We start from the raw sequence: 21,436 nt of genomic DNA on the forward strand, positions 1-21,436 counted from the left end.
TGTTTAATCGGAATCTCCTAAAACTCTAAAATACTAATTTATCGACGGTACATTAACGCCAAACATCCACACACACTCACTCACTTCTAAGCTTTGATTTTTGAATCTAATTCTAAAGAGCTCAATTTTGTTTTTCGATGACCAACACCAAAATCCCTTGTCTCGGCCTTACACCAACCACCAATACATACTCCTCTCTGATATTTAAAAATGGCTATTTGCAATATTCAAGAACCAGACGGAGAGATCCTAAAGAATGTTTGGGTGAATTACATCAGAAAATCATAACAAACCGATGAAAGATCACCAGTTCATGTTCCAGAAGAAGTTTCTAGAACTTGGGAAGCGTTGCCTACTATTGATAACATACCGCAAGATTCTAAAGAATGGCTTCCAAGCCTAGATATTTCGATGGAGGTCCAAGAATGGACAGAGTTTCTCAACGCGCTTACTTCTTTCCCAAACAAAACAAGTCATGACTCAATAACCAACCCTACCATTGATTCAAGTTCTTTATCTTCACGAGCTTCTAGCAAAACAAGGAAATACAGGGGATTGCGAAGGCGTCCGTGGGGAAAATTTGCAGCTGAAATCAGGGATTCGACAAGAAACGGTGTTAGGGTTTGGCTCGGAACGTTCCAAACTGCAGAAGAAGCAGCTATGGCTTACGACAAAGCCGCGGTTAGAATAAGAGGGACTCAAAAAGCTAACACAAATTTTAAACTCGAGACGGTTATTAAAGCTATGGAAATGGATTGCGCCCCAAACTACTACCCGATACACAGCTCAAATACATCCCAACCGTTAAGAAGAGGCCACAAAATAGGATCGAGAACAGAAACGGAAACGACCATGGCTTATGATCCTAAGGTCGTTGATGATGGGATGGTTGAAAACCATTGTACTATTGGCCATCCTTCAACTAAGGATTATAGGGAAACTTGTGGATTGCTTAGGAGTGGAGAAACTTGGCTAGGTTCAAGAAAGAGACCAAGGAGTGACGAAGATTCTATGTTTCAAGAAGTTAAAATGAAGAAGATCATGGTTACGGAAGAAGAGACATTATATGATGTGTTTGGATTGTTTGAGTTCGAGGATTTGGGAAGTGATTATTTGGACACGTTATTATCTTCTTTTGACAGAAAAACATTGGAACATTAATACTATTACATGGTACATATATTACATAATTACGTCAAGATATTTGTTTATTCTTTATTTCTTCACAAAAAAACAAGCTTCATATAAAAGAAAGATATATGTAGGGTTTTTGTGTAGGAATCAATTCTTTGAAATTTGTTTTCTTGTCTAAATATTTATTAATATTTGTTGAAAAGAAACTAAATTCTACACATGATTATTGTGTTATTGCTACAATTTGTATATTGTTTTAAAAAAAAAAAAAAACAAAGAGCTCAAGCACCTATAAGCGTAATTAGATGGGTTAACAAGGGTAAACATGGAATATTAAAAGAATAGAAATGTGCAACTGAGTGTTGTTGTTGTTTAATCGGAATCTTCTAAAACCCTAAAATACTAATTTATCGACGGTACATTAACGCCAAGCATCCACGCACACTCACTCACTTCTAAGCTTTGATTCTTGAATCTTATTCTAAAGAGCTCAATTTTGTTTTTCGATGGCTTTAACCAACACCAAAATCCCTTGTCTCGGCCTTACACCAACCACCAATACATACTCCTCTCTGATATTTCAAAATGGCTATTGGCAATATTCAAGAACCAGACGGAGAGATCCTAAAGAATGTTTGCGCGAATTACATCAGAAAATTACAACAAACCGATAAAAGATCACCAGTTCATGTTCCAGAAGAAGTTTCTAGAACTTGGGAAGCGTTGCCTACTATTGATAACATACCGGAAGATTCTAAAGAATGGCTTCCAAGTCTAGATATGTCGATGGAGGTCCAAGAATGGACAGAGTTTCTCAACACGCTTACTTCTTTCCCAAACAAAACCAGTCATGACTCAATAACCAACCCTACCATTGATTCATCTATGCATGTCAACTAGTTGACCAAAAAAGTAAAAAGAACCAAAAAAAAAAATAATCAGAAAATCGAGATCTTCGTTATATATCATCAATCTCATTGCCATTGTCTATAACTTCCAAGAAACCAAGACCCACATCGTTTTGTTGGACTGTACCTTTGTTTTTTTGAAGAACCCTACATTTATCTGGGACCATGCACTTGTCTTTTAACTCATTACTCATCCACTCATTTATTGAACAAGTCTCTGTTCCCATCCAGTCTAAATAGTCAGTTTTGGTCGTTCCTTAAGCCCTTGCAACGCTGTGCAAGTAAGCCTCTATAGGCTGCGAGGTTCCTAGAGATTTCATCTATCGTGACTTTCTTGTATCTATATTGGAAGCTCGTCTCCAACCTCGACGTAACCTATCATTTGGTTATTAATCAGAATCCTCCTAGAAATTCTTTGTCGGTAACACTCGGGGATGAAGCAGTCTGTTTTTTATTGCATTATAAGACACAATCCGTTTGGTTGAACATACCATGTAAGATAATATAGCACCTTTATAATGCTAATTCAAGGTATTAAGTCTGACCAATTAGGATCGTCTACACAACTAAATTTGGTCGACACGGTCAAGATGAAAGGTGAGTAACCCTAAATAAAAATTAACCTTGAAACTTATTTCTCTTACAGATTATGTCGACGACGTTCTTGTCTATTCTTTCTTCTTCACTCTTGTCAGTTGCCAAACTTGATTATTCGCATGCGTCAGAGTCGGATTATTAATACGGGCTTTGCAGCTGGGGATCCAAGTTGTATCAAAAGAACATAAATGCTTTAAAGCTTAAAAACTTAAAACATAATAAAGACATATATACGAGTACGACACAACACAACTATGGCCAGACATCTATACTATTAAAAGGGAAGCATTATTTATAAGGCAAAATGAATTCCAAAATATATGACATAAAATGACCCTGAATAAATTAAAAAGTATACAATACAAGAAGGACATTAAAATAATTTAAAACGTCCAAACGTGCGGATCCGTATGTGAACCGGGATTCATTAATTCGGATTATGTATATTGTGTTCGGAGTCAGATTAATTATTCCCATTAACAAACAAAGTCCCTTGAGTTAGTTAAACACGTCCGGCCCAAACGAAGGAGATCCAATACGGCATTATCTAGAGTCCTAATAAATATAATAGTCCAAAAATCTCCAATCTTTCCAAACATAACATAATTTTTTAAATAAGAAATAATAACTAAAATATCGTCAACTACTAAGATATTGTATTCCTAAAAAAAATTCGAATAGCAATAAAAATGGAAAAACAAATATATACTTTATGTCCCCATAGTCACGCAAAAATTAAAACTTTTCTAAATATGTAAAATTAACAAATTTGCAAAATTATCAAATATCATTAATAATGAAAAAAGAAAACTATACTTGTGTCCCCACAGTCACGCAAAATAAGGCAATTCTAAATATGTTTTTGGTAAGGGGCAATTCTAAATATGTAAAATTAACAAATTTGCAAAATTATCGGCTGTAATGTTTCTAATAATAACAATAAAATATTATATTTAGGAAATATCTTAACAATAATTAAGAAATTTATAAAATGTTTTGGGCAAAAAATATCTTAACAATAAATGAAAAATCACAAACATATATTTAACTTATGTCATACCATTTTCCTATATATATAACGAAAATGTATGTTTAAAGCCTAGAATATTCTTTTTTGTTTTTCAATTTCGATAGTACATATATTTTTTGTTCTATTTGCTAATTTAACTATAATCTAATTTTGAGGTTTTTTTATTCTTGATTTCTCCGTTGCATGGAGAGAGTTGTTTCCCCAGCTTGTGTGTTAGTATCTCTTCAAAACTATGGTACTTTGATCTATTTATTTTTGAATTTTACTTAGTTTCTTGACTTGGTGAATTTTATATTATGTTAAGTTTGATCTTTATTTTGTATGACACACCCTTTGATTGAAAGAGTTTATAAATTGATTTACTAAATCATCAAAAAAAGTTATAAGGATATTGAGAAGAGCATGAAGAGTTGTTCATAGAACATGGATCCTCAAAGCAACTCATCGAGCTGTAATTATTTTGTTAAATAATGATGTAATTTTGTGGTTAGTATTGAGTTTTAAGGTGACTTTTGTGTATTATTAATTTGTGTGTTTTGTTTTTGTAGATGGCAAACTTTGGTTCAATAATTTGGACTTGGGAATCAAACTCATGTATGTAATATACATAAACATTAAGATTCTCATTGTTGTTAATATTTAAAATATTTTTAAATTAGCTAATAATGTGGGTGGGTTTATACATTAGTTGAGAAGTATATGAAACTGTCATCTTTTTTGATCAAAACGAAATTGTTTTTTAGTTTTATGTTAATAAATGTTTTATGTTCATACCGAGAATAAATGACTAATAAACCTGAAAATTATGTACAATTCCAACTCATCCTAAGACAAGCATCACACAAGAAGAAAGTATGAAAACCATTTTATGATAGCTTGGCTGCAGTCACTAAACACACATAAGGATGTCCATATTTTTTGTGAGATTAGCAATGTGAAGAAGAAAGCATGCATGTTGAAACATGGAGTAGTAAAATCAAGGGACTTTAATTATGACGTGAACAATATACTTACGTGCAAATCGAATAAATAATGCAAATCGACTTGTGATTGATTTTGTTGTGTTTAGACTTAAACAAGCAAACAACATGTTGTATATAAGATTTGTGCATCCATCCACACGTTTAGTATAAGATATATATATATATGTGTGGTATAAAATATAAAGTGTTTATTGATATATTTTACAAAGATATTGTAAATTCACATTTTTTTTGTTTTCTATTTTACCAAGTGTATAAAAATATTGTTGAATGAAGGAAAAAAAAATGGACTCCTAGAATATCAATAGTTTTATGGCCAATATTTTTTAAAATCATTTTTAAAAGTTAACAGATCAGATTATTAAAGTCAATATTCTATATATATAAACTTCTTTAATTTGATGGTATATTATTTGTTATTTCCAAAAACGACTATCTAATTGAATATGTCCATTATAAAATCATTATTTATTTTTTATTTTAAAAAAAAGTTTATCAATAATACTAATTAATTTTGATTATAATAAATAGATTAAGACCAAAAAAATTGATTTTTTTTTTCAATTATGAAAACAGTTATTATATTCGTAATATATAAGCTAACCACGATTTACTATATTGAAAAGTAGTATGAAAGTAGTATATTCTTTATATAAATTTTGGATTTTAGATTTATTAGTATCTCAAAAAATTTAAATATTATCAATTTCCAAAATATTAATTCAAAATATATACTATGTTGAAATTTTGCGGATTTTGGTTCATAAGTGGAAAAAAAAACAATTTTTAACACTTAAGAATAGTTTTAGTGGATTAATATCATAACTGCTACGATTCTAATAAATTCTATGGTGAAAGGGTTATAATTTCATGTTATAGATTCTATACACTAAATATATCTACAAACAAAACCCACACATACGTGAGGATCCAAAACACTTACTTATTTCTTTATCTGATAAACTAAAATATATAATATGAAATGTGTAGATTATTATTAAAACCACGGTTATTAGATGGAAAATCATATATAGGACGAAACATACTACTTTTGTTTTACTATATTATATCCTGAAATAGATATACTGTCTTTCTCTTACTGTTTTTTTTTAATGTAGTTTATCTTTACATATAACAAAGACAAAACTGCTCACTTTTTTAGTCTAAACCAAATTATAAACAAATTGAATATTTAACTGGTATGAGTGCGGATTATGAATGTTAACATTCCTAAAAAAAATATGTTTACAAACATAACTCCACATATATGTAATATATTATAAATCTAATAGCAAACTTATTTTTGAAAGCAAACTTAATTTTTGAAATCAATCCCGCACGTACGTGCGGGTCTGAATCTAGTTCATATATATAGTACATGTATTAGGGTAAAATACAACGTTAAATAGATGCAACGTACATTATTTTTAAGCATCAATAAATTGCCAAAAAAGGAAAAAATATTTTGTACTAAATGAAACTAACACAGTATTTTGAAATAAAGGTTCTGATTTTTTACATTCAAAATATTAAATTAAAAAATAAGATATTTTTTGTTAAATAAGTAAATTTCAAGAATAAGATACAAATAATATATATGAAAAATACAGTCTTTTTCAAATATCAACACTTAAAAGAAAAGAAAAGGTAAAAAAAAATCACAAATCAAAATCTTCATTATCATCAATCTCATGGTCCAATAAATTCCAAGAGCCATCGTCTTGTTGGACCATACCTTTGTTTTTAAGAACTCTCCATTTTCCTGGGACCATACACTCGTCTTTTAACCCATCCACTGATTTATTGGCCAATCCGATGTCTCTTTTCACATCGAGTCTGAATTCGTCAGCTTTAGCCGTTCCTTGAGTCCCTGCAACGCCGTGCAAGTAAGTGTAACAACCCGGAACCTCGGTAGGAGATAGTCGAGAAATCCGAGTCGAGATAGTCGAGAGATCCGAGTCGAGATAGTCGAGAGATCCGAGTCGAGATAGTCGAGATAGTCGAGAGATCCGAGTCGAGATAGTCGAGAAATCCGAGTCGGGATAGTCGAAAAATCCGAGTCGAGATAGACGAGAAATCTGAGTCGGGATAGTCGAGAAATCCGAGTCGAGAAAGTCGAGAAATTGGTATCGAGAATGACCGAGAGTTACCGAGAACTAGTGTCGAGAGTTACCGATAGCTAGTGTCAAGAGTTGCCGATACTCAGTATCGAGAAGTGCCGACAGCGGTACGATACTTAGTGCCGAAGAGTGTCGATATCGGTACGTCCGAGAAGGACGATCGGTGCATCCGAGAAGGACGATAGGTCCGACAGTAAAGGATGAAGAAATAGAGAGTCGGTACGGATTGCTCGACCAAGTGTGTCGGTATTGGGAATGTTGCTCGAATGGCTAAGTATAGATGGTCGGTGATACAAGGGTCCATGGGCTAGTTATCAGCCCAGTCATGATCCACAAAATTTGTCTAGGGTGACTACCGACGAAAAAGGAAAGTATTGCGCGTTACCAATAAAAGGAAATTATCGGGAAAGTGACGCGGAAATGGAAAGAGTTTATTGGATCGGTTAAATGGGCTATACTTAGACGGGCCGAAACCTTGTGAAGGTTAGACCGACATAGAGATAGGGGAAGATCCCGAAGAATAAGGAAATCTCGTGATAAGACTTATCGCGTAAGGAAAGGATAAGGCGGTTTACTCGACCCTATATCTATAGGATTCTTGGGAGACAAGATGGGGGGATCGGCTATTAGCGCCGCAAAAGGAGAGAATAAGGTTCTCTAGGGTTTTTCTATGAGCGGATACACGCTCAAGGAGTGCCGCAATGAGATTCCCGAAGAGTTAATGGAAGAAGAAGGTTCCGAGAGAGTTATCAGAGGGATCCGAGAGAACGATCGAGATTTACCGAAGGAATCCGAGAGAGCAATCAGTAAACTGGTCTATGGAAGGGAGAGATCGAGTGACTGATCGAGAAAGAGGTCGATCGGAGACTTGATCGACGAATTGATCGAGAAGGGGTCGATCATGATCGGTGAAGGACGATCTAGAGCCGATAGGGAGATTGGATAGTTTCTATAGCGATACGGTATTGGACGAGTATCGGAGGCGATACTGGCCGAGTATCGGAGGCGATACTGGCCGAGTATCGGAGGCGATACTGGACGAGTATCGGAAATGATACAGGACGAGTATCGGAGTCAATAGCGATGCGGTACCGAGACGAGAACGATAGCGGTACCGTGATGGGAATGGTACCGATAGGTGCGACACGAAGGACGCTAGCGATAGCGATGGGTACACGGTATGAGGATGACACGATGGTTGGCACGGGCAAGGATCGATAATGGACAGCAAGGTCTTGGAGTACACCGGGACTTGACGCAATGGATTGACGGAGCAGTCTTTCCGCGGCTGGATGGAATCAAGTATTCCAGCCCATCTTTTATTGTCTCTTGGTCACTTTGGGGATGGCTGGCTGTGTGACTAAGGAACAATAAAGGGTGGTCCAATATGGTGAGCATTGACGGACAAGTACTTTGCAAGAGCGGTAGCTGGATCAAAGGAGCCGCGGTGCGGTTGAAGGATATGTGCGATCCAGAGGCTGCGAATTGATAAGGTACATGTTGAGGTAAGATGTGTACTTAGTATGTGCGAACATATGATTGATGGATCGAATTGTGATTAGCCATGGTTAGCTGTCGAATGATGTTAAGTGAATAAGGTGGAAGTTAGTAGGCCCTAGAAAATTTTTAATAGCCATGTACGGCTATGTATGGGACCTTAGAGTCGGGGTCTTACATAAGCCTCTAGGCAGTGGAAGGTCGCGAGGTTTCCTGGAGATTTCATATATTGTGACTTTCGTGTGTCTATTGGAAGCTCGTCTCCAACCTCGGAGTAACCTATCGGGGGATATATTGGAATTACGTTCGGTAGATTCCTTGTCCGTAACACTCGGAGATCTTCCAACCTGTTTTCCATTGCATTATAAGACATGTTTCATCTGTAAGAACGTATTATGTAAGATGTCAAGGCTATTTTATAAATTTATATAGTAGGACTTGATATAGTACTATTAAATATTAATCACAATACGTGGATGATATAATTTGTAAATGCAAATATGGGTAGAATATATTTAATATAATATTTTATCATAATTTTTTCATGATGATTCTTTCTTGGTATCAAAAGAAAAAGGGTCTCTTCATGTTTTGTATAAGACTAGACCTCATTTAAGGCATAGATCACTGACTTCCACTTGACGCCATATCGTAATGATAAATTGATATATGTATGTCTTTTATCAATGATTTCTCAAAAATAATTCGAATAGGGTATGGAGGCTTGCACGAACATAAAACTTTTCAACGGAAATCTTAAAATCCAAAATTAAATTTGAATACTAATAATATTAAGATATAAAATCCTTTGTAACATGAACGTCCTGACTTTTTTCTTCTTCTAGGTATTTATATAACACACATGATGCATATCTTGACAATAACTACGAAAGTACGGATCATAGCTTTGTTTTTAAATGGTAACAAAAACTATTTGTTAACTAAGTGCTCATATATTTATATGTTTTTAAAATCTTGATCAATTTGTACTAAAGACACTAATTCATCATGTATCCATGACGTTTAAGGCTTAACCCAATTCGGCTCCTCAGAAATCATATAAAAGAGTAGTATATTTTGTTATGTTGGCAAATTTGTAAATATTGTGAAAAACATATAGAAATAGATAGGATGGACGTACCCGTAGAAGAGTTTCTTAAAGTCAGAATCCCCAACACGAGGACTAGCAAAGACGAAGGCCGTAACTGGAAAAGACTTATCAGGACGACTCTTTGGTCGGTTATAACCATTAGCCACAATATCCGCAGCATTAAGCGTCGCGAGTGCAGCTCCAAGACTATGACCACAGATAGTTATACTAACTTCTTCATCCTTATTATACTTATCCAACAATCTCCCAACCTCTCGTAATACCTATTTTGTTATTCTCTCTTAGATAGTTTTGCAAAGAAAACCAAAATGGTAAAAATCTTCATTTAAAAAGTACTATTTATGTAAGGGTATAGAGAAGCACAACACACTGATTCACACTTGGAACGCGCCAAGCCAACATTTTTCTATTCAATCTTATTAACAAAATTTATCTTTTACAAGGATACAATTTTGTCTCGGCCCTTACTCAACCTATTCTACCCAATAGGATTGAACCCGACTAAGAATGAATCTGACCCCTCTTCTCTTTTCTATCTAAACACACACCTGTGTAGATCTAAGAGAATAAACTCACCCTCTCTCTTTTTAGCTGAGAGATTAAAAGTCACCCTCTCTCTTTTCTATCTAAACTCTCACCAGAGTAGATCTAAGAGATAGAAAAAACAATTCTCTGCGCACTTAATCACCACCCTGATTAACGTCACAAAGAACTGGGAATACCCCTTCTAAGCCTTATTTTTGTGGCTTCGAAGTATACAACTGTATCAATATTCTAGAGTGCTCGACTTGGCTCGTGGCCTACTCCTAGAATATATATACACGATTTGAGAAACCCTAGAAGGCGAATCTCCAAGTATCACGGGATAAGGAAACTGCTTGTTTCTCATCCTTATCTTTTCCTTAACTGTTGCGGAGAATATTCTTCATATCTCCAGACAAACGGAAACTGCTTGCTCCTCAAGCTTATCCTTTCCTTATTTATCGCAGAGAATATTTTCCATATCTCCAAGTACAATCTTGTCTCTATCTTCAAGACCACGTCAACAGCCTTCCTTGACGCATCATCACATCCACTCACGTCTTTCCACGTCAGCTCACACATCCATGTCAGCAACTCGGGCGTCTGTGATCTGATGCAGCTTCCTGATAGGCACAACGCTCTGTTCGGCACAACGACTTGTTCCTCACAGCGAGTTGTTCCAGAATCTGCATTTACAATCTCCCCTTTTTGACTGAGTTTGATACTCAAGCATCTTTCTGGTTCAACCTGAAAAGACACTCCAACAAACACAAGCCAAAAACAGAACAAGCAACAAATAGACAAAACATCAGACATTATCTAGCAAAATTAACCAACAGCTTATTCAAACAGAATTATGCATAAGAACCTAACAATCAGAAACCCCAGCGGAAACCATGTTCTTAATAATTCTCTAATCCAAACTTAATCAATTGGCATATTCTCAATCATTAACAACCTAAGATCAATAACCACCACCATCCTAAGATCAACCAATTAATAAATTAAGTCTCCCCCATAAACAATGATTCTCCCGCTAAACCAAGTAGCTTCAAGAATTCTCCCCCATAAGTACAGAACTCCTTATCATTAGGCGTTGAACAAAACACAAAACCAGAATCATTCTCCCCCAGCTTGAGTGATCAACTAAGATATCACAACAATATACTGAGTTATGGGAATCACTTACCTGCTAACAGTGCTTCGCATCCTTAAGCACTTTGATGATCAGTCAAGTTGCCTATTGAAACAGCTTCTTGTTTGTAGGCATGTTGACTATCCTTGCAACCACAACTGGATGTTGGGCAATAGGACACTGGTAGCCGAGAATTCGAACAACAGATAGCACTTTGGTCGAATCACAGTGTGGATGTGACCATACACAAGCTTTGCAGGAAAAACAGCATCTTGTGTATCATGATCTATGCTTTCAAACTTCTGCTTCACTAATCAGATGAGCTAAGCACATATCACTTCTCCAATTCGTCATCTGTAGGGAACTCAAACATATGATCATCTGTTAACTCAACTATCATCAGTCTCACATGTCTAATACCCGTCTAGCCAGTTACTCCACCATAATCAAATAGAGTGTTGATCGGTCTTGTGAGACTCCAAATGCATAGTTCCTTACAAGAACAATCACTATCTTGATCAAACCCTTGACAGTTGACAGATTAGCCCCACAAAACACATATACCTTTAGATAAGTAAGGCTTAATCTCGGACACAGTTTTTCAGAAGCCCAGCAGCTTCAAACATCTTCATACATCATCAGTGAACCCAACCACAAATGTTCGTTCTTCAATGGATGTATCACGATTCTAACAACAGAGTATCACACCTCTGTCTTCATTGCTGATAACATGTCTCATCACAATCATATGCACCTGTAGGTCATCAAGGGGAGATGATCACATGTCCTCTTTTGTTGACTCCACGACACTGAAGTTTCAACACACTTATGTAGATGTACCACTACGATGGATCGATTCTGCAGGCCGTGACACAGTCTTCTTCCCCTTTGTCTTCTTCGTGTCTTGTTGCTGAAGACTCGGAACAGGACGCTAAGCTTCAAAGAGCTGATGAATACGACTGGGAAACGATGGACGAAGCCCTGACTTAGCTTGCAGACCCAGCTGTATGATCTGATCATAGATCATTCTCCCAAAATCAAACGGCGTGCAATGCATGATCATGTAGATCACCATGGCTCTGTTTGCTGAAATGTACCCTGTGTTCACCGTGGGAGACCAGTTGCTGCAGCATATCTTATGCACATCCTTGATCACCAGGTCCTTGATTGCAGTTGACACCAGCTGCTTGCAGGTCTTCACTTTGCCACCAGATAGAAAGAGAGCAAGATCCTCCTCCATAATCGCAGCTGTCTGTAGTCTTTGTTCGCGTACATCAACCGCCTGAAGACTGAACAATGCATTAATGCGGCTTGGGGAAAACTCATACACCCAATCTCTGACAAGTACATCAACTGAGTTCTCTTCAATTTTAATTGCTGGAAGATTTGCCCAGAACTCATAGACACCATCAAAATCATAAGACCCGATTTGAGTGACAGTTTTCAGCTGACCGGCTTGATCAAGCAGCTCCCTAGCTGGATCATCTACTTCCAGAGAATAGCAAACCTCAGCAGCAATGGTTCGAGAAGCAAAGAAACCATACCTTCGAGCAGCATCAACGGATATGAATCGTTTTGAGTCAAATCCCTTTGAAGGAGCCCCGCAAGACGATAATGCACACGTCAAACAGCTGGTGGGACATAGACACTTGCTTTGTAGCACAATCCATCTTCTGGTAACAGTCCCTTGCATCAAATACATTGATCAAAGACGGAACTCTAATGAATAACCACCTGTTGTACACACATGAAATAACAACTTGCAAGCACAATCTTCTGTCTAGGAGCACTCATCAGCCTCCAGTACATGTAGCTTCATTCCTTCGTATCATGGAACTGACACTATACTCATTTATCAATACAAAATGAGTATCAGTCTTTCGAATCGTCCTCAGATGCATGATGACTCAACAACAATCCTCTAAAGCCCTTTCACAACTTGAACCAGGTTGCAGTAACAGCTACTTCCAACCCTTCAGAACTCATGGGACACTTATTTTCACCCAAATAATTAGATGAACACGCAACTCTTTGATCTTACTTCCATGATCAATCCATCACTCAAGATGTTAGACCCTTGATCCATTGCTGCTCTCTGGAGTTTACTTATTAGAGAGTCATGATCATTCCTATAAGCTGAAACAGATGAGCTTAAACCTGAAACACTTAACACACACATCAGTGCACACTTGTTGAAAACATACAAACATTTCTTATCAACAATATTTACAATCAGCCTCGTGTTTCAACAATCAATCATATGAATTTAACTACAAAACATTGATTTTGCAACACATTTTTTCTTTTCAGCCTTTTATACACAACCTCAGACATCCAAAACACAGTTAATCACAGGAAGTGAGGGAACCAGAAAAGCAATAGACCATCAAGAGCACTTGTATATTAATTTTACTTCTTAAAGTAAGCGGCTTTCATACCTTGAGATCTGTTATGTGAGGTGTGCCAACCACTTGTTTAGGACTTCACCAGAAGCTACCACAACCTTTTGTGAATCTTCAAAGAACAGCTCTATGATCAGTGGGTAGTCTTTCGCTCTGGCATGCCTTTGATTCTCATGGTTCATCATCAACGTGAAGTAGGCAGCTGGAATTTCCTTTGGAGAGTGCATTGATAGGAGTGTATCAAGTCTTTTTTTTTTTTTTTTTTTTTTTTTGACTTTTCATGATACACTACCTTAGAGCTTAGATCCAACAGGCATGAATGATCTTCACAGTTTGATGATATGAACGATCTTCTGAATCTCCTGATTTCTATCAGCGATATCACTTGACTTCTCAACCGCGGATATTTGTGCATTCCCTTGTTATTATTCTTCAGGACTCTGTTACAGACGTACCAGCCACATAACTCTGTTTTTTTTTAAGTTACAAACAACTGGTACTTCTTTCAGAATGGAATGCATAATAATGCCACTCCTCAGCTCTTTGACCTCATTCTTCACGACAACGTTTTACGAGATCCCCATATGAATTGGCATGACAGGCAGTTGTTTTCCACTGATTCTTCGTTTAGACAGAGTGTTGCTCTTTTATACATTCTAGGAATTCCATGGCCTGTTCTGATGCATGTCCCTGTATCTGATCAACACAACTCACATAACATATTAGATCCCACAAACACCAATGACATTTCTCAGAATCATGTGTTGATCCAAGTCCAAGGGTTTTGTAAACAAATCAGCAATTCGCAAATCAATACTCTAATGTTCTATTACTTATCAGTTTCTCCACAACTACCCTATGAATAAACTAATATTCAGGATCCTATAATTGTAATTCTAGTATGTGACACATGATCTACAACAATATTAACAAACAAACAATTATCACACAACATTGATGCAAGGTCTAAGAATGTACCGTACGCTGTTCTCAATTGTTTGATTTTCATCAGGTGATGAAAACAAGTTCCCAAGGCATTAACCTCATATTTAAAAATTGAACGAGGTACCTTGACAAGCTGCTGAACGTAGCAGAAGATCAGATTTGTTCTCAGAAGGCAACAGCCACAGGATCCTTCACAATGACTCAAAGAGCGAGATCTCTTCAGGTTTCTGCTAGCTCCTTTCGTCAACACCAACCCTATGTTGGATGTGCCTTTAAAATACTTGACAATCCTTTTAGCAGCTCGCATGTGTGATACTTTACGATCATGGATGTGGCTTCATCTCCGCTTCTCTGTAACTCATATGCACTGATCAAACCTTTGGCATACTTGCATTAGTATATGAATATTTCATCATCTCGTGATGAAGTGAATGTGTTTTGTCTAGCGAACTCTCCTAAGAGCTTTGTACGACCAATCGGGCCTTGTGCTCCATAACTTTTCCAACTTGTCCAACTTCTGTTTTCCACAATCGTCACCCATAAACAACAAAGTTCCTTCAGCACAATGAATTCATCAGCCAAGCACTGACCTGCAATCGCATCTACAGACCTAGTACAACCTCTGTAGCTTCACCCATGTTTCAACTTAACTCCATTGGCAAAGCTCTGACATGCAACGCCACTAACTGCATCTGAACAACTCTGTGTAATAGCAGCAGAAACAACAACTCTGCCCTCCTGAATCCTTCCAGCAGCTTCTTGATGGAAGTGATTCTCACAGTTTTCTGAGTGCTACAACTTACACTTGACAAACAGCTAGTTAATACACTCCTTCTCAGATCATGTCTCTAGACATCATAGAACTTTGCTGATTGAACTCTTTTGTTTGTGGATTGGACGACTTCGAAATATAACAGCTATTATCAGAGCGCTGACCTTGGACTCAAATATTGTCGCGCTCATCAACCACCTGACATCTTTCCTTGGTGAATGTAACAGCTAAACCTTCGTCACACAACTGACTGATGCTAATCAGATTGACTTTTAGACCATCGACAAGGTAGACAGATTCCATAGTGGGCTGGTCTTTACCTCGAGATACACCTCTGCCTCTGATTGAACCTACAACTTCATCCCCAAAAGTGACCTTGTCAGCTGAGCCTTCTTCAGAGTCGTATAGCCTTCCGTGATTCACAGTCATGTACCCTGAACAACCATAGTTCTTCAATACAATAATCTGTTGACCATGAACAATGTGCAAAACATAATGGTTCATGTCACTCTTCTTGAAGTTTACTCGCATGTATCTTCGAACATTTTGTGACACTCCTTCAGATGCGTGAGTGGTATAGTACAATCCAGACACTCAAAGCAGACAGCTTTGTGGAGGCTCTGACTTGCATAGTAACAGCGACATGTTCTTTTGTTCAGATCTTCGACACTTCACAGTCTTACCCTAACTTCTAATATTGTCCTCTTCTTCCAACCTTGTGGAACTTCTACTGGACAATGACACAGTTTCCCTCTCAGGTTGTTCATAACAGTCATCTGTTTAGTCTTCTGCAAGTTGAACTGAGACACCCGTTTGACAGCCTCACCTCTATGGTTCCTTATGCCATATTTTGCAATTATAGTACCCTCGTGAGTAATCAGCCCTCTGTGCAGATCTTTTGCTCCTTTACTCATCTTCTTGTTATTCCTTAGCTGATCCTCAAGGCGTTGTCTCAACAAAGACGAAATGACTTTTCCTCAGACAACAATTTCTCAAGAGTGGAGACTCTACAAAGCAGCTCTTCTTTCTCAGACACCAGACCATAATTCTCCTTCTTTTGCAGAATCAAATCCTTAGACAGAGCGATGACTTATTTCTCAACAGATAAGCCAGCCACATCATCCTTAGGTTTCAAAACAGACTCCTGATTCTCATCATCTTCTTGGGCTGAACCAAGATCACTCCATGTCAGACAAAATATCGAATGACCACAGCCTTAACGGTTGTAAAACTTCAACATGCTTCTTCCTTCAAGTCCAGAACATTCTGATTGGAAGTGTCCATAACCTTGATAGTCAGAACTCTGAGATTCTTTCTCTGCACCAGATCTGGATGATGAAGATTGACAATGACGTTGTACACTCTTCAGCCTTCTGAACTGCTTCTTGCTCAGTACTTCCTCATTACCTTGAACAGACGTCTGAGTTTCTACAGTCTTCAGAGTGAATGATTTCTCAGCCTTCTGATCATTCTTTCTCATATGCAGTTCGTCTGTCTTAACTAATTTCACACACTGATCAACCTTTTGTTCATCAGAACTTAAGGCACCTTTACCATCAGATTTGTGAGAAAGATATCCATGTGATAAGCTCCTGAGAAATTCCTTGACAAACCTCTTATCCTTATATACCTTCTTCAGCACTACACCTTCCTCACACGGCGAGCTTAGTTGACTGTTGAAATGACAGGATAGTGAGACATCAGATTTTTCCTTCTTCACCCTTCTGGTTTCCTCAACGAAGGCTTCCAAAATATCCCAAGCTTCTTTCGCCGACATACACTCTTGTACCATCGCGAACAGATCCATAGGCAAGCAGCTGAAAATAGTAGATAATGCTTCAGCATTCTGTTTTCCCTTTAACTTCTCCTCAGCCGTCCACAGCTTACAGGGCTTTACTACAGTTTCTCCTCTCATGTTCGTAAGTGTTGGAAGTGACCATCCATCTTTAACAGCGAACCAGGCTTCCATATCACGACTCTGAATCATCTGTCTGATTTGTGCTTTCCAATCATCATAATACTCAACATCAAGCTTCAGCGGATTGTTCTCATCAACGAACTGTTGTGGATTCTCCATACCTCGTCTCAAGATCTCACCTGTTGAAAAGATACACAATTCTTTTATCAGGCGTCTGCTCTGATACCAATTGTAAGGGTATAGAGAAGCACAACACACTGATTCACACTTGGAACGCGCCAAGCCAACGCTTTTCTATTCAATCTTATTAACAAAATTTATCTTTTACAAGGATACAATTTTGTCTCGGCGCTTACTCAACCTATTCTACCCAATAGGATTGAACCCGACTAAGAATGAATCTGACCCCTCTTCTCTTTTCTATCTAAACACACACCTGTGTAGATCTAAGAGAATAAACTCACCCTCTCTCTTTTTAGCTGAGAGATTAAAACTCACCCTCTCTCTTTTCTATCTAAACTCTCACCAGAGTAGATCTAAGAGAAAGAAAAAACAATTCTCTGCGCACTTAATCACCACCCTGATTAACGTCACAGAGAACTGGGAACACCCCTTCTAAGCCTTATTTTTGTGGCTTCGAAGTTTACAACTGTATCAATGTTCTAGAGTGCTCGACTTGGCTCGTGGCCTACTCCTAGAATATATATACACGATTTGAGAAACCCTAGAAGGCGAATCTCCAAGTATCACGGGATAAGGAAACTGCTTGTTTCTCATCCTTATCCTTTCCTTAACTGTTGCGGAGAATATTCTTCATATCTCCAGACAAACAGAAACTGCTTGCTCCTCAAGCTTATCCTTTCCTTATTTATCGCAGAGAATATTTTCCATATCTCCAAGTACAATCTTGTCTCTATCTTCAAGACCACGTCAACAGCCTTCCTTGACGCATCATCACATCCACTCACGTCTTTCCACGTCAGCTCACACATCCATGTCAGCAACTCGGGCGTCTGTGATCTGATGCAGCTTCCTGATTGGCACAACGCTCTGTTCGGCACAACGACTTGTTCCTCACAGCGAGTTGTTCCAGAATCTGCATTTACAATTTAGACGGACCTGGTCACGAGCATTGGCCTTAGTAAAAGGTGATCGTTCATCTTGAGACATGTAGATTGAATACCAACCTTGATGAATTTGAACTTGATCATTTTTCTCACCGAAGATTTTCTTGGCGTTCACTAAACCGAATTCGAAGTCGTTAACCCATTCAAGCGGTTGAACTGAGCCTCTCCAAGCAACCACAATATCTCTCCGGCCAAGAAGCGCCGTGCCTTGGTCATCTGTTACCGCCACGTAACCCATCCAATTCGACTCCTTTGTCCATCCCTCACGTGAAACTGGGAACAATAGGAATGACTCAGGCACGTGGACCTGTGATGTCGCGTATAGAAACTTGGTTACTTTGTACTTTGTGTACGGATGTGCTTTCTCCAGACCCACCTGCGTTTTAAGAAAACAAAAACGGTTTGCATCATTGTTTCTTGCATAAGAAGAAATTTCTTCTTAAAGTACCTTTCCGGCTTTCCCCTTTATTTATTAAATAGATATATTTCTTGCTTTGATTGGTGACATACATTATAGAATAGTAGAAAAAATGAAAAACAACATATGTGGAGTAAGATGTAATATATCGTATAGTATGTACACTCTAACAAATAAAGCATATTCCATCATTTGGGTAATTTACACCGTTTTTGATTGACGTAAGATGAAATATGGCATATTGCATCATTTGGTTAATTCCACAAAAGTGTATGATGGGTATTGGGTATAACAAATTAACCTTGGAAAATAATTGAAGGAAACAGAAAAACAATTTCAACTTTTCACGTTTCACAATTCTTAAAACTATACCAATCAAAACGTTAGATATGTAAAATTTTCTCTTCATTTTCGATGATACCTTGGCGAAGAAGTCTTTTCTAGAGTAGATGCTAGCGCCAGCGAACTTAGACTCGGTGTTGATGTTGAAAGTATCATAACCAGCCTGACCCATCTCGCCGTAATGTATGATATATTCCCGGAGATCTTGATCCAACGGCTGTAACGTCCCTTTCCAGTGGTTTAGACCGCTCAGATCTCTCCAGCTCTTTGCGAATTCTTTAGCCACTATCAAGTTCTCCTCCTCCTCTTTCTTCTTCCTCTTCATGATTCTCTTGAAGCTAAAACACCTCATCGCTTTCTTGTCTTCTTCCTCCATAATCAATCGTTCAGATATATCTCTATAAGTTTATTTGATCAGAGAAGAAGCTCTTTGAGTCAAAGAAGATGAATTATGTTGAAAACTTTAGAGATGATAGCTGGTTTGATGATATAAATATTTAATCGCGTATCTTAGGCGTGCTGCAGAGGAAGCATCGTTCTCGATATATTTGGTATTAAATGTCAAATTTGTTTGATAGACAAAAAGTTTAAGTTTCTTAATATATCCGGAAACAAGTTCTTTTTAACGTTTAAGGAAAGCAATAGCTCATCAAACAAACGATTCCTTTCTTTTCTTATAATCTTCTTTCACTTTTCTGTCATGATCTATGCTATGACTATGACTATTCGAGTTGGATTTGACCAAACCAACCAAAAACATATAAAAGGGTTCGATGTAAAATTGGTTCAAAATTCAATTGAAACTAAAACTGTACCGAACCTTACCAAACTTGGATCAAGCTATCTATATTTGCTAAACCGTAAAGACAAAATTCGAAGAAAAAACGAATCGAGCATATCTACTATCATATTACGTGAAAGCATGAGTGTGGATGTCACTAATTGTGTAAAATTGTCAATTGCTTGTAAACGTGGAGCAAGCTATCTAACGTAATACTGATATCCCCTTTTAATAAAAGGGAAGTACACAACTTAAGTTTTGTAGACTTTATAAAAAATATAAATGGTTACAAATGCATACTAATAGGTTATATATAGGATATACATTAACCATATATTCTTCATAAGATAACTCTTTATATATAGATAATAAATAATAAATCCATAAATCGTGGAGCAAATATATCACGAAGATCACAACATAGTTATTTCAAATGATCTCCTTTTTAATAAAAGAAAAGTACACAACATAGTTTATATTATTTATATTATAATATAAAATAAAGAGAAGTACACAATATAGTTTATATTATAGTGATTAAATTATATTATTTAATTTAAAATTATAATCGCAAAATTATTTCAAATGATCTTCTTTTTAATAAAAAGAAATACACAACATAGTTGTTGTAGACTTTATATTTTTAATAAATTATAAATGATTACAAATAGGTTATAGATAGGTTATAGATTAATTCATATATTAATGGTCACACCTAAATATTGGGTGCAACCTTAATTAGAGATATTCCAAATTGATAATTGATATATTAATGGTAATAAATAAAATCATGGATCTTCCAAACTGTATTTTCAGAAGATTTTAGTCATATATCAAGTTTTCCAAAGATCTTTAAACACAATATTACAAATTTACTTTCCACAGATTTTATTGATAAACTATAACGTTCAATATAAATTAGGACCATGCTAGAGTACATATTGAATTTTGTTTTTATATTATAATTGTAAGACTTACATACTCAAACACGAGTTAAATTTTTATATACTCTAGCACGGAAGCTGTTGGACACACTCTAGCACGAATTAATAATTTTATATACTTTAATACGGGTTAAAATTAATAATATAAGACTTATATAATAGATTTACGTACATTCCATGAATAATATTTACAACAAAAATTGTTTGCATGAGTTGCATCCAAATAATATTATATACAATTACATATATAAAATTTTAAAAATAATAAAATGTATTTCAATCTGTGCTGTAGCACGGGTCCAAATCTAGTATGCTCGATCGACACAAACTTCTTTGGAATAAGATCATATATATGCGATTTAACTATAGAAAATATTAAAAATGATTTGCAACTAATTTCATACAAATAATTTGATCTTATCTCAAATTATAATATAGACGCTAGCCACGTATAGTTACCAACTAAAAAAGTCCACACGTTGATACATTACATGATTTCAGATCACAATTATATAGATTGATTTGTTTTTAAAAAAATATTTTCTTATCCGTGGAAGCTTCGTAACATGGATTGGAGGTTTACTAACTAAAACTGTGCACTCACTTATTATCACGTTATGCAAATAAGTTGATAAATAAATCTAAAATCCATAGCGGGTTTGTGCATATTAATAATAATGTTTCGCATCATAAATATTTTAATACTCAAAAAATATGTGTTGTAACAAAACTATGAAGACAGGCCTTTTA

General features: G+C 36.5%; 2 protein-coding genes and 1 pseudogene across 3 annotated transcripts; 1 reads left to right on the forward strand and 2 right to left on the reverse strand.

Moving 5' to 3' along the window:
* The first annotated feature begins 210 nt into the window (after positions 1-210).
* LOC104753801 (ethylene-responsive transcription factor ERF091 pseudogene) lies at positions 211-1,161 on the forward strand (annotated as a pseudogene).
* An 8,576-nt stretch (positions 1,162-9,737) lies between these two features.
* Positions 9,738-13,891, reverse strand: LOC147949067 (uncharacterized). The gene is made up of 2 exons (XM_087487712.1): positions 11,092-13,891; positions 9,738-10,649 (listed from the first exon to the last, which is right to left on the reverse strand). The coding sequence occupies exon 1, from the start codon at positions 12,737-12,739 to the stop codon at positions 11,969-11,971; it is 771 nt and encodes a 256-aa protein (XP_087343838.1). The 5' UTR covers positions 12,740-13,891; the 3' UTR covers positions 9,738-10,649; positions 11,092-11,968.
* Positions 13,892-17,335: 3,444 nt separating this feature from the next.
* On the reverse strand, positions 17,336-19,550 carry LOC104729108 (phospholipase A1-IIgamma-like). 2 transcript variants are annotated; one of them, XM_087487709.1, is made up of 3 exons: positions 19,041-19,550; positions 18,262-18,577; positions 17,336-18,193 (listed from the first exon to the last, which is right to left on the reverse strand). In XM_087487709.1, the coding sequence occupies exons 1-3, from the start codon at positions 19,335-19,337 to the stop codon at positions 18,177-18,179; spliced, it is 630 nt and encodes a 209-aa protein (XP_087343835.1). In that variant the 5' UTR covers positions 19,338-19,550; the 3' UTR covers positions 17,336-18,176. The 2 variants fall into 2 exon arrangements, with proteins under 2 accessions (XP_087343835.1, XP_087343831.1); XM_087487705.1 differs by having other exon boundaries at positions 17,336-18,170; positions 19,041-19,534.
* Between the last annotated feature and the right edge of the window lie 1,886 nt (positions 19,551-21,436).

The sequence above is a fragment of the Camelina sativa genome, chromosome 2, assembly GCF_030686135.1.
Source record: "Camelina sativa cultivar CO46 ecotype springtype chromosome 2, ASM3068613v1".
NCBI lineage: Eukaryota > Viridiplantae > Streptophyta > Magnoliopsida > Brassicales > Brassicaceae > Camelina > Camelina sativa.

Bases quoted from the DNA above. Each gene is read 5' to 3' on its own strand.
- LOC147949067 (XM_087487712.1), bottom strand. From the start codon at position 12,739: ATGTATTTGATGCAAGGGACTGTTACCAGAAGATGGATTGTGCTACAA.
- LOC104729108 (XM_087487705.1), bottom strand. From the start codon at position 19,337: ATGGAGGAAGAAGACAAGAAAGCGATGAGGTGTTTTAGCTTCAAGAGA. The intron at 18,578-19,040 runs GTATCATCGAAA...CTTAAAACGCAG, and splicing joins GAAAAGACTTCTTCGCCAAG to GTGGGTCTGGAGAAAGCACA. The intron at 18,171-18,261 runs GTTGGTATTCAA...TTGTAAATGCAG, and splicing joins TCAAGTTCAAATTCATCAAG to ATTCTGGAACAACTCGCTGT.